Below are 14,211 nucleotides of genomic sequence, written 5' to 3'. Positions count from 1 at the left end.
CCATGTTTGGTGGAAGTACAGAGCATGCCCACTTAGCATCCTCCGTTCTAACAGCAGAGGCTATCTATCCACCTTGCTCTCTACTTCAGAAGTTTCTCAGGAATTTGCCAGTTAAAAGAACCTGATCCCTCACTTTCTAGAAAATACAGACCAGGTAGTTCTTCCTGAAGCCATCGTCATGTAGTTAGGCTGAGTGGGAAAACTGGTACACAGAGATGTTTTCACAAGTTTTTTGTTTTTTGTTTTTTGTTTTTTGTTTTTAAGACAGAGTTTCATTTGCCATCTAGGTAAAGTGCCATGGCGTCATAACTCACAGCAACCTCAAATTCTTGGGCTCAAGCAATCCTCTTGCCTCAGCCTCCTGAGTAGCTGGGACCACAGGCACCTGCCACAATAGCCAGCTAGTTTTTCTATTTTTAGTAGAGATGGAGTCTCTTTCTCCAGCTGGCCTTGAACTCCTGAGCTCAAGTAATCCACCTGCCTTGGCCTCCCAGAGTGCTAGGATTACAGACATCAGGCATTGCACCCAGCCTTTTTCTTAAGGTTATAGATGATGGAGTCAGAAACCAAGTGTGACTGTCCTGAATGTCACCCTCTCTTCTGGATGTCTTGTTTCATGTGAACATTATGGGCCCAGCACAGTGCCTGGAATGTGGTCCACCTTCCATGAGGACTTGTTGAATGGCTAACAGTGTACTGAGAGACTTGGGACTCTCAGAGGCCTGAGAGGGAGGGAAGTCACATTCGTCAAGCAGTCATAGGGTTTCAGGTGCCACACCAGCATTTCATGGCATTTGCTCCTTATGACAATGCTAAAAGGTGGGTAACACCAGTTTCAGGTAAGAAAACAGAGGCTTAGAGATGATGCAACATTGAGCAGAGAAGCGTGTGAACATAGTGCTCTCTCCCCATGCTCCCTCACTTCGTCCTTTATTATAATTCCAACTGTTCCCACATAGTTTGATGACTCAGAGTGGGCACAAGTCCATAGGTCTCTACCTTAAGTAGTGAGTTAATTACATTATCCCTGCTACTACTTCCCACAAAACAGTGGACGCAAATGAATATACAAGAGAGTTGCGTATTTGACAATGAGTAGATTATGTAGTTTTCAATATTCTTCTAAGGCCATGGAAGCCTTTTCTTCCTAGTGTACAAGGAGCTTTGCCAGACTTCGTAACTTATCTTTTCTTCTTCATGGTCAGAAATTCCCAAAGTTTAGTGTGAAATTATTTTTACACAGTCTATACCTGAGGGGTATATACATCCTATGAATGTCATTTTTTTTTTTTTTTTTTTTTTGGTCCGGGGCCGGGTTTGAACCCACCACCTCCAGCATATGGGGCCAGCGTCCTACTCCTTTGAGCCACAGGCACTGCCCATGAGTGTCATTTTTAAATAGAGATGAGCATGAATTACCAAAAGAAAACTCTTTTTCCATATTCTTTTTATTTGAAGCAAGAACACACAAACCACAGCCCATGGGCCAAATCTGGCGTTTCCTTAATTTTTTTTTTTTTTTTTTTGCAGTTTTTGGCCAGGGCTGGGTTTGAACCCACCACCTCTGGCGTATGGGGCCAGTGCCCTACTCCTTTGAGCCACAGATGCCACCCAGCCAGTTCCTTATTTTTGTAAACAAATCTACCCATTCTTTTAAACCTCTTGGATTGTTGTTTTCACGCCATTGTATGTGCCAGAAAGTTTACAATATTGGCTATCTGTTCCTCTACAGAGCAAATAGTAAATTCAAGTCATTATCTCTGTTTGTTTTTTCTAGAAATATCAGATATGCAAACACATGCAGAAACTAAATTAATGGTGGCAGTTCCCCGTTTATCACTAGTATTTGATGTTATATGCATGCAGCTACGAGCCACATTAGTCAAGTGTCCAGACATCTTTAGGAGTAAGTTATGTATGTTTAGGAAAAGCTGCACGTACTAGTTTGAGTCATCAGAACGCAGGGAGTGACTCTCTCAATTTACAAACCTCTATTAAGTAGCTACTCTTTCCGATTGGTGGGAGTAGGAAAACACATAAGGAAATGGCTGGGAGCTCCGGGGACTGCAGGCCAGGACGGTCAGGAACGACACCAGCAGAGTATATCCGAACTAGATTTCAAAAAATAACCTGGAAGCAGAGAGACCATTCCTGGCCAATGTCCTCGCTATGATGGATGAAATGGTACCTATTGGACTCTCAAAACTCATATGGGATCCAAAAACCATTCTACATTCAGTCAGCATCTGTCATTATGGTTTATAAGTGACAGCTTTGCTGGTTACCCCAGATCACTGCCCATTCAGACGCATGGTGGAGTAAACTGCCCAAACTAAACCTGCTCCCTGCGTTTTCTCCGGCGCCATTTGTGTTCGTTTGGGTTTGTTTGGTTTCCAGTAACCTCAACATGACATCAAACTCTTAAAATATGGCAATGGCTATTTTTAAGGGCATATTGACTTACGATTTTAGCATAATTTGTATTCCCAAATACTTCCAAGCTTGAGGTGGTTGTTGGGAATGTCTCATATAAAATGTGACTATAAAACTGGGTGCCTAGGACAAAGTACTACAGAATAAGAGATAAAAACCTACCGTGGGAGTTGGCACATTTTTTTATGTAAAGAACCAGACAGCAAAAACATTCAGCTTTGTGGGCCACGGATCTCTTTCATAACTTCTGCCATGGCAGCTCCAAGGCAGCCATATACCGTGTACAACATGTGTCTGAAAACCTTCATTTTCAATACCAGGCTGCGTGCCAGGTTTGGCTAGAAGGCCATAGTTTTTCTGACCCTTGGTGCATACTAAAGTTTTAGTTTCTGCAGAAAATGTGATTGAGAATTACCTTATTAGTCTCTGTCAATTGTAACAAATTTCACTCCTGGGAGAATTTCACCATTTCCTTATTCAGTTGCTTTATTTCTTTCTCTGCCTAAAGGAGAAAACACTCTATCTTAAATAGCTACACACACACATTTATTTCTTCATCATTTGACTTTCTGTCCATATGAGAAAAACAAAAGGGAGAGATTAACTAAGTCTCTTTTTTGCCCTCTACACTGGACGCGCTGGACTCAGACCTTTCTTGAGAGAACACCATGAGAAACACTAATTGTACTTGACTAACAAAAACAAAAGTCCTCTGTGTACTCTGATGAACTGACTAAGCATGTTGATTAAATCCGAGATCAAAGAAGCATCATAGCCAAATCGAATGCTCTGACAAGCAGTTTGCGTTCTTCTAAATCTCCCTCATGCCATTCACAACTAGCTGTTCTTACTTCTGGGCTCCCTGTTAAAAAAAGAAGACAAGCATTAATACAAGGAAGCATTTTATTTCCCCAGATGTCAGGAGTTATATTTCTCCTCTTTCTGTATTTGTTAGACTGTTGCACGTGGCAAGAAATAGAGACCACCTCAGGTCACCTCAGTTAATGGGGATTTATTTTAAAGCTACATGGGAAGTAATGAGGACAGGAAAAAGTCTCAGCAACTAACCAGGCAGGTCAAATGAAGAACCGGAACCTCGTTCATCACTGTCCTGAGCACCCAAGCACGGCAGCTCTAGCCAACTGTCCGCTCCTCTGGGAATCCAGCCTGGCTTGAGTAGTCAGTCCCTCATGCTGTATCCCACTTATTCACGTTGCTTTTATTTCCGATTTCCCACCCGGCTGCCAGCTATATTCTGTCTCCTGCCTCTCTAATTCACAGCTCTGTTTTCTCTAAGCTCTGATTGCCTTGGTGTTCCTGCTACAGCTTGTTTTCTGCTTACTGCTGACTCTGTGTTTATCTGCTATGGCCTCCCTTCCCAAACCATCAGGTTTCATATGCAAACTCTGTAAGTGAAAAGAATCCAGGGAGCCTACTAGTTACTATCGATTAAAAGGACTCTGCCCAGAAGACCTCATAAACACTGAGCAAGAGGGCGCCTTTGGTTCTGGTGTTAGTTACTAGAGAATCAGATAAGTTCCACATGGCAGGCTAAGGAGACACAATGAATGGACTCCTGCAGGCAAGGGTCAGGGAAACTTCTGAAATGTGGCCACAAGGGACTCAGAGCTCTAAGTCCTGTCAGGTCTGCCTTTGTTCATCTGCTGAAATATTTAGAAAACAAAAGAAAAGCAAAGCCTTTTCCTTTGGGAAAAAACAAGCAAATTCTATTGTTTTTTTGATGTAAATTTAATTTCTTATAATCAAGTAGAATGTTTATCTAAATTCAAGCACAAATTCATTTTAATTTGTTCAGTTTATACGATTATTTATAATTTTTCCTATCTGCAGAGTTCCAGGGAAATGCATCTCCATTTCTGTGTGGTAATTTTAGTAATTTTTGATTTGAAAATATATTTTGTAAAGAATTTGATCTCTGTATGAGTTAGTCACGTATTTTTTTTTGTGCCAGGAAAAATGCACACTAATGAAAATGTATGTTTAAAAAATACTGGGACATCCTTCATATATTTTTGGAAGTACTGCATGTCTTAAAGCATGCTATTAAGTAATAATTACATCATACAAGAATTGGTTGGACATGTTGTAAAAGAAAAACATCTAACCTTGAAATAAATAGTTCATACGTTAATTTGGTGCTGAGTTTAAAAATTCATATCAAAATTGTATTTTAGTTTATATCGTAAATTCTCCTAATGTATGAAGTGATCCAGGAAAAAGATAATATGCAAAGCCTATTTTATATATTTACTTGAAGTTTCAATTATTTATCTGAAGACCTTTAATTGGGATCATTTTTCTAATTGGCATTCCAAATACAAGTACTTTAAATTCATCATGAAACAGGGCAAATCGCCATGTTTGCCTCTATGGAGGAAATGCCAAATAATCAATGAACATTGTAATAGCTCAATAAAATACTCTGGCAAATACTCAGCGATTGATCACGTTCTGCCCAAGTCAATTCCAGAAGAACTTCAGAACGGAGAGGGATTCGGATACGTGGTCATGTTCCGGCCAGTGGGCTCCACAACCTGGAACAAAGAAAAAGTAGCATCTGTGGAGTCGTCAAGGTTTGTTTACAGAAACGAAAGTATCATCCCACTTTCTCCTTTTGAAGTCAAAGTGGGTGTGTATAACAACGAAGGAGAAGGGGCCCTGAGCACCGTGTCTATCGTCTACTCCGGGGAAGACGGTAAGTGGCCGTGGACACTAGGGGGCTCTTCCTTGGGACACTGGGCGGGCAGAGGCTGCCTCCTGTTTTCCATTCTGCTCAGGGTGGTGATTGTGTCTTTCTCTGTGTGGTAGAACCTCAACTGGCCCCCAGGAAAATTTCTGTCCAGAGCTTTTCTGCTTCTGAAATGGAAGTGTCGTGGAATGCCATCGCCTGGAATAGAAACACTGGGAGGGTGCTGGGCTATGAGGTAATCCACACCAACTTCACTTGCTCTTATGAACGTGCCAGCTAATCACCCTGGGGCTCCTGCTGGACGGTCCTGTGTTTCTAACCTAGTGCCTGTCACATAACACTGTGTTTCTGAAGCTGTAATGGGGAATGAGGAGGATCTTTCTAGGTGATCTTAAGCAAACAAATTAATAAATGGTAGCCATTTTTATAGTAAAATAATACAAGCAATTTCAGCCAAGTAAAATTAGCAAGCTTCAGAGGTTAGACAGTGCACCTAGAATAGAAGATGATGCATTGCACACTTGACATTTGTTAAATGGATAGGACTCGTGTTAGGTTTTCTTTTACCACAATATCACAATAAAATATTTCAAAGAGATCAGATTTTTATCTCATTTAATCATTCAAATTAGAGTTATTTTGGTATCGGTAGGAAGAGGTGAAGTCTAATTCTTAATGATCTTAAATCAGTAGAGTTTCAGTGGGGAACTTTCTTTGTGAACTGGAATATGACTTGAAAAGATGTCATCATCTTAGAAAAGGCACATAAGTCATAGGAAAAACACTTAGATTCCCCTACATCTGTCGTTTTTAGTCTAGGAAGAAGGGGGCAGGTTACATTTTGGAGACCTTCATTCTTACAAAGTTGAGGGATGAGGAAGTGGTGAGGGAAAGTTCTTCCTCACTCATGGATCAACTTGTGAATTGAATGATTCACCCAATGGGTAACATAGTCTACTAAATTTTGGAGTTAGATTAAGTGTGTAATTCTAAATATCATTAATTTTCTCCTCCCTTTTTTGTTTTCACATGAGCCCTTTGGTCCAACCAGAAAGCTCCACTCATGTGATAGGAGTCTTTGCCCCTCCATCCTGGGAACGCCTTCCTGCTTTTTTTTCGGAATCCTGTTTGTTTGACAAAGCTCATCTCTCGTCCTCTCTCTTCTGTGAATCTTTCTCTCAGCAGTCCCTGATGTTGTTTTCATTTGAATTCTTATCGGTTTTTTTTGTATATCACTTCTTTGGAATCCATTCTTTCATGGAATGTTTTTCTCATACACTGCATGGTCTAACCTCTTAGCTGGGTAACAAAGGGCTTGAAACTAAGGTCTAAACTGGATTCTCTTTTTCAACATACCTAAAACTACTACTGCTAGGAAAGGCTCAGTATAAATTGAATTAACCTGTATATCAAAGAACTCTGGAAAAAAATATAAAATATAAAACATTATAATCAAAGTCCTTCATTGATGGTATGAAGTTTATTTTTAGCCTAACTAATTATATGTCCTTTGTTAAAGCTGGTGACCTTTAACTATTTCATGAAATAATTTATTTTGGTAATCTATAAAAGCCTGGATTCTCTAATTTCCATGGTGAATTTGTATCACATGTTGTATTTTTATTCCCTTCCTGTAAATGTCATTCTTTGGTTATTTTGTCATTGTTGTGTGATCCTTTTAAACAGAAAACATCTTTGTCATCTATGTGCCTGTCTTATTCCCAACTTGTTGATAGTCGCTGGGAAACAATGAATTGCTTGCTTGGTGTTTTTAATGTCAGGTATTATACTGGACAGATGACGCCAGAGAATCCATGATTGGTAAAATTCGAGTCAGTGGAAACGTCACAACCAAAAACATCACAGGACTGAAAGCTAATACCATCTACTTTGCTTCTGTAAGAGCTTACAACACTGCTGGGACAGGGCCCTCAAGCCCCCCCGTCAATGTCACCACCAAAAAATCCCGTAAGTACGCAATCACACTCCAGGAGACCAGATTCATCTGTGAATAGAAACCTATTGTTTTGCTCAATGTCCATTTTATTCCTCTCACCTCATCATTTAACTGCTTGCTTAGTTTGGTTACTCTACTTGTCCCGTAAGTTTGGATAAATTTTGAAACTTTTCTGTTAACAATGAAAATAAATTACTTTAATCTTTCTGGAATTCCAAAAAAGGCAACGCTCTGAGTCCTTAGATAAAAGATGGAAGAGTGTTATGTTTAAGCCCACGGGCGTTGATGCCCTCCCCTCGAATGAGTCAAAACCATCCTTCCAACCTTGGAATGTTACTTGGATATTTCTCTTTCAGAGTCTCGGTAGCCTCACCTGCAAAATATGGAAAAAGCAATACTGATGTGCTCAGAGGGTTTCGTTCAAGGTTGAAAGAGATAATTAATCACAAGTGCCTAGCACATGCTTTAATAAATGCTTAGTAAATGTTTTTTGTTTTGGCTGTTGGTTTTTGTTTTGTTTATCAGTTGAGTCCTACAGTGCACCGTGATGTGATCTGAGCACTGTCAGGTGCCTATGTCTTTCCTTCTAGGAGATCTTACCAGATATGCTCAGAAGGTCCTGAAATCTAAGCTTGAACTCTTCTTCTTTTCTGTCTTGATAATCAGCCAAGCCTCTGTCATAGAGTCAGAATCTACAGAATAAAAGATTGCTGCTCCCTGTGTTTTCTGACTGAGCCTATTTCTGCACAAATATTCTACAGTATGAGGCACTGTAGTAAATTAGCAAAGGTTTAATTTGAAATGACTTTTCAGAGGCCGAGGTGGGTAGACTGCTTGAGCTCATGAGTTTGAGACCAGCCTGAGCAAGAGCAAGACCCTATCTCTAAAAATAGCCTGGTGTTATGATGGGAGCCTGTAGTCCCAGCTACTCAGAGGCTGAGGCAGGAGGAACTCTTGAGCTCAAGAGTTTGAGGTGGTGTGAGCCGTGACACCATGGCACTCTGCCCAGGGTGAAAAACTGAGCTTCTGTGTCAAAAAAAAAAAGAAAAAAAAAGGAAAAAGAAAAGAAATGACTTCTTAATAGCTGCAATACGTATTTTTGTGATTGCATAAATGTATTGCTTATATATTGTTAAGGAACATAAGTTATCTACTTAAATAAGCCTTTAAAAATACATATTTTAGCTTCTGAATTCTGATGAACAGAACATAACAAATATAGTTGCTGAATTTGGGGAACGACTAAGAAAAATTCATTGCCACTGACGAAATGGACAAACCTAGGTTTGCCTATTAATGCTATCTCTGGTAACTCTTTGGTACTGCGAGAGAACAGGTGGTGGAGATGAGTTTGGAAATCAAATGATACTAAAGTTTTTTCCCTTTTATGCATATATCCTTCATGTCCAACAAGACCGTAGAAATCCTCTCAATAAATGGGCCCTTGATGAAATAGATTATCTAGTTATTAGAATGTTTCCACATCACCAGCCCCACTGTCAGAGACCTGTGTTACAATTCTGGGGTGCAGCACTGACTTGTGACCTAAACTAAGATAAGACATTCCATGTTATCCTTTAACACATGAACCATTCATGTGAGTTACAAACTATTTTTCAAGTTTTCACATTACTTTTTACATTACCAATTTCTAAGTAGTTATAATTTGAGGGGGGGGAGATACAGCCTTACTCCATCACCCAGGCTAGAGTGCCGGGGTGTCACAGTTTATAGCAACCTCAAACTACTCTGCTCATGCAATCCTTTTGCCTCAACCTTGCAAGTAGTTAGGACTACAGGTGATCACCACCATGCCTGGCTAATTTTTCTATTTTTAATAGAGACAACATCTCACTCTTGCTCAGGCTGGTCTTGAACTCCTGAGTTCAAAGCAGTCCACCTGCCTCAGCCTCTCAGAGTGCTAGGAGTATAGCCATGAGCCCCTGTGCCTGAGCTATCATTTCTTTTATTGATGTGTATTTGAGAATCATTCTGTTTCTAAAGTTTTTATTCTGTTTTTTGTAGAACAAAAACACTGTGGCCCCACGGAAAAAAGTTGTTTTTTCGTTCTAGTGTGGCAGTCAATGTGTTAATTTTCTTATCTGTTAAGTAAAAATTCTCTCTGCCCTCACTGTCTTCCCGAATTATTGATGAGGCACAAATAAGATACTGATTGTGGGTGCGTGTTGAAAAATACAAAGTGCTATGGAACTGCTAAAATGGAAGCACATTGAAAAAAAGCCTCTAGGGTCAGTTCAACTCAAGGGCCTGCTTCCTCCAACACACTCAGATGGGACAGGCTGTGAGTGATTCTCAAAAATGAGTCACCTACTGTGATTCTAGTCCTCTTCTTGTTTTCCTCAGTGTGGACTAAATTGATGAAGTTGTTGACAGAGACCTGTATGTGTGATTTCCTTCTTTCTGGTGGAGTCTGCCTTTTTCAGATGTTTTTCTGCAAATCTGGTTGAAAATCTCCAATCAATCAACAGTTTTAAGACTGCCTAGACATTTCGCTCTAGCTGATTGAGAGATGCCAAACTCACAAAAGCCTCTTGTATGTGATTCAGGTTTTATCTCAAGCAAAATCAAGGGTGATTAAAAGTGTGTAAGAGTAGCATTTAGAAAAACCCATAGATGTGTATCCTGATAAGGTGACAGACATTTTAGTGCAGTTTCTGAGCCAAGACATAGGTCAGCTTTTATTGTACATAATCCCGTTGACTAATTTAAGGTGGATTGGCACCTGAGCAATGAATTTATTATTTACTTCAGAAATACAGATACAACTATATGACAGACATAAGACATGCATATATATATTTACATATGCATACACACACATATAGTATATGACATACGGAAAATCTCAGTAAGAATTATTTTTTTTCTAGTTTAGATTGGTTGCCCATGTGACCTAAATTAAATATGTGTTAGTCTGTGCTGACCTATTCTATGCATTTAAACAGAAATCGGCTTGTTTTTGACATCAGCTTTGTTCAGTTGGCCCAATTGGTCCTATAAATGGGCTTGACTAAAATTTGGATTAAATGCCAAGAACATCATTGGTGGTTTGTCTGGCAGTTAACACATCAAAGAATAGTAGACACATCTTTTGAAAACAGTTTAATCAACAAGGAGTAAATTCACGCACCATTCGTAGAATGCATTTACTAAGAGAAAGTGACAGGGTCGTCAGAAAATTTGCAGTGAAGATCGTGTTTCTTTAAGCAGTCAGGTCCCTGAACTAAACCATAGAAAACCCCCTCATAATTCCTGATTTCTTTCTCTGATATACAGCTTCAATATTTCTTAAATATGGTTTCTCCAGCCTGTGTGCTTCTGTGTTGTTATAAAAATAGCCAACAAGCACTTAAGAGTAAGAAGATTGGACAAGGCTTCCTCTGGTTGTACTGAATACCAATCAAACATCTAATTTTACTGTTTCAACAATCTCTATCACAGACATTGTGAAAATAGAAGAAAATAGAACAGTAACTGTTCTAGTTTCCTAATGCTGCTGTAAAAAATTGTCACAAACTTAGTGTTTTCAAACAATACAAATCTGCTCCTGTGTTTGGAGGTCAGCAGTCAGAGAAGGGTTTGACTGGGTAGAAATCAAGGTTTGTAGGCCAGGCGCGGTGGCTCACGCCTGTAATCTTAGCACTCTGGGAGGCCAAGATGGGATTGCCTGAGTTCATGAATTCCAGACCAGCCTGAGTCAGAGTGAAACCTTGTCTGTAAAAACAGCTGGGCATCATGGCGGGTGCCTGTGGTCTCAGCTACTTGGGAGACTGAGACAAGAGAATCGCTTGAGCTCCAAAGTTTGAGGTTGCTGTGAGCTGTGACTTCACAGCCACAGCACTTTACTGGGGGTGACAAAGTGAGACTCTGTCTCAAAAAAAATCAAGGTTTGTGCAAGGGCTGCACTGGTTGGGGGGCTCCACAGCAGAATTTGTTTCCTTCTTCTCTGGCTTCTCAAGGCCACCTCCATTCTCTGGCTTCTGATGCCTTCCTCCACCTTCAGTGCCAACAACATAGGGTAGCTGCAGAGCTCTGACCCTGACCCTCTTATTTCTACCAAATCTCTAACTCTTCCTCTCTCTCTTGCCTCTCTCTTAAAGACTCATGTGATTACATTGACTAATCCAGGGTTATTTCCCCATCTCCAGATCTCTACCTTAATCATATCTGCAAATTCCTCTTTTCTATGTTAAGTAATATATCCACAGGTTTGGGGAATTAGGTTGTAGACATGCTTTGAGGGGTGGTATTTTTCTTCCTACATTTGAAAACACTAAATACTTTTGTGTCTCCAGCCCTCTGTTAGTTTTATTTCATTTTAGAGCTCACTGACTCAGGATAACCTATCAAGGAATTTGTTTGGTATTTTAATTCCTAAATATAAGAACATGAATGCCTAGAAAGGTTTTGTCCTAACATCTGTCAGACGGGCACCCACTGGACCATAAAACCTCTTCATTTTGTGACCACTGAGATCCTCAATCTCCTTCTCCAACTATCTAAACAGGCTCTCTGCCTCTAGACTTTCATATCTTCAATCTAAAAATCAAACCGTTTTGAGATTTTTCTTCATAAAATGCAGTCATATTTCTTTTCTTATTCCATGGACCAAAGACTAAGAAGATGACTAATGAGATCCTTCACAATTGGTCAGAAAGTTCCTTCTATCATTCTTTAGCCCTAGAAGCACCACCCTTATTGGTCTTCTAAAGTTTACGGTGGTAACATTCACTTACCTGTCTTCACAGAACTTTATTTATTTTTTTAGTTTTTAGCAAGAGAGTCTCACTTTGTCACCCTCGGTAGAGTGCCATGGCGTCACAGCTCACACCAACCTCCAACTCCTGGGCATAGGTGATTCTCTTGCCTCAGCCACCTGAGTAGCTGGGACTACAAGCTCCCACTACAATGCCCGGCTATTTTTTTGTTGTTGTTGTTGCAGTTTGGCCAGGGCCAGGTTTGAACTCGCCACCCTCTGTATACAGGACCAGCGCTGTATTCACTGAGCCTCCCCTCTTCATAGAACTTTATAGCTTATGTTGCTCCAGCCATATCAATGAACAGTCAGATGTCCCTTCTGCTGCTCCATAACCTCCCTCAGAGTTTCCTCTTCCTTGTATTCACATCTGTGTTTCTGGAAGTTCCTATGACTTTGGCCCATTCAGATACAGTGTTGGAAAGAAAAGACAGTGGGAGAAATTCAGATGTGAATCCCAGCTCAGACATATACTATCTGCATGATAAATATAAATACTGGATAACTTAAAAGCATTTTCTCAAAACCAGGGAGGGACAATACTTACCTCTAAAAACCAAAGACCATAATGTACACCAGGGTAACCTAGAGCCATCATACACCGATGGCTGCGTGTGCGGCAACATGGATTATTAGCCTTCTCTTCTAGATGGGATTTCATATTCTTTACATTTTTTTAAAGTAGGAAAGCACAACTGCTTTCTACTTTCTTTCTCTTTGTACATTTGCTGCAGACATTTTCTTTTAGAGTCGCAGAAGGACACCCAAAGCATAGAAGAGAAACGGCTCTTAATGAAATACTGACGATAGCCCTGAGTCCAAGCGCGGTCCCTGGTTGTAACTCTCATTTTCTATGTCCTTGAGATGACATCAAGATTACCTCTGAGGAGTGGTGACAGCAAGAAATCCTGCATTCATCACATATCCAAACTCTCCCTGTTTAGTTTTTAGTCTGATATTTGATCTCCCCCTGAGAGCCTGAGAGCTCACCATTACCCAAATCGTTGCGTATTTTAATTGACTGAGTTGAAGAGAAGACAAAGCTTTTGTTCAGAAAAATAAGAGGATTCAGTCATCCACTCAAAAGACTATGTCTCCCATGAGCCGCGAACAGGGTTAGGTGCTGTGAACCTAATGGCCATTGAAACGGGCAAGATCTTTGCCTTCAGGCAATTTCTCTTTATTGGGGAGGCAACGAAAGGCAAGTAAGAGACAAAGAAATGAAATAAATTATGAAAAATGAAATAAGTAAAGCGTGTGCAAAGCTTCTTTGGTGTTATTTGAACAGTTATTATCATTGCTGTTAATGATGATGATGTTAGTGTTGTCATTGTTGTTCTTAAATAAATATCAGTAATTCTGCCATAAGTACCACAGTCTGGCGAAGATGGTGTATATATTTTCAAGAGGCAACTGAGAGAGACTGCAATTATGCTGGAATCCACAGAGACATCACTTCCGTGGAGTTTAGATTTACAAGGAAAGAAAAAAAGTTTACACCCATTCCAAGAGGAAAAAAGCAAATATAACCAACAAAACACTGCTTCTATAGAAAGAAGTATTCAGACACAGTGACATAAAGAGTTTGCAAATTTAGGCTGAATTTGCCCCTTGACGTTGTCTGACTAGCTGATTCTTCTTTTGCTGTAAATATGCAATCAATCCATATTTAGACTTAAAGGAAGCATTAAGCTTTTATTTCATCTTGCACTTATGTTCTTTCTCTTTTGCCCAAATGTCAACCCCATGCTGTTAACTTAGAAGTGTAACATAAGAAATTGTTTTTGAATTGAGTTCACAGTGTGAACTACAGTGGAATGTAAATGCCATCTACAGAAAAATTGATGACAGGGGAACCATTCGAGCTGGGAAGGGCTAGTTTAATATTGCTCTGTCATTTGATTAGTAGAAAATGATTTTGTCCTTAGAAATTGCATGGAAAGATAAAAAAAAATTAGAAAAGCACTTGGTTGTTGAGTTTGCCATTGACAAACTTGGCACACACATGAGGCGTGTTTCATATTATTCAGATGGCAGTGTTTGGGTTTCTCAAAGTAATAGAAATTTTAATCTCATGATAAATAATTGCAATCCAGTTGTATCATCCACATCAAATCAGAACTGTTAACGGTGCTCTCGTTAAGGTGCTGACTTGAGCATGAGAAGCTCCAGAAGCTTTTTGTTTTGAATACCAGAGAGAAGGGACTGACATGGGGCCAAAAAAAAAAAAAAAAAAAAAAAATACCCAAAAGTGTAGGCGTTGTGGCGGGCGCCTGCGATTTCAGATACGGAGGAGGTTGAATCAGAACTGTTAACGGTGCTCTCGTTAAGGTG

At 39.9% G+C, this 14,211-nt stretch overlaps 1 protein-coding gene across 2 annotated transcripts in view; it reads left to right on the top strand.

The window, feature by feature from the left end:
• CNTN6 (contactin 6) overlaps positions 1–14,211 on the top strand; it is a 311,477-nt gene that overhangs the window by 291,462 nt on the left and 5,804 nt on the right. For both annotated transcript variants that reach the window (XM_023510687.1, XM_003785488.2), the window contains 3 exons: positions 4,915–5,149; positions 5,263–5,378; positions 6,925–7,111. In XM_023510687.1, coding sequence (XP_023366455.1) covers positions 4,915–5,149; positions 5,263–5,378; positions 6,925–7,111 — 538 coding nt within the window. The remainder of the gene's footprint in view (positions 1–4,914; positions 5,150–5,262; positions 5,379–6,924; positions 7,112–14,211) is intronic.

The sequence above is a fragment of the Otolemur garnettii genome, unplaced genomic scaffold (assembly GCF_000181295.1).
Source record: "Otolemur garnettii isolate 467f Iridium unplaced genomic scaffold, OtoGar3 scaffold00015, whole genome shotgun sequence".
Classification (NCBI taxonomy): domain Eukaryota; kingdom Metazoa; phylum Chordata; class Mammalia; order Primates; family Galagidae; genus Otolemur; species Otolemur garnettii.
This window is presented reverse-complemented; position numbering and strand designations above follow the sequence as displayed.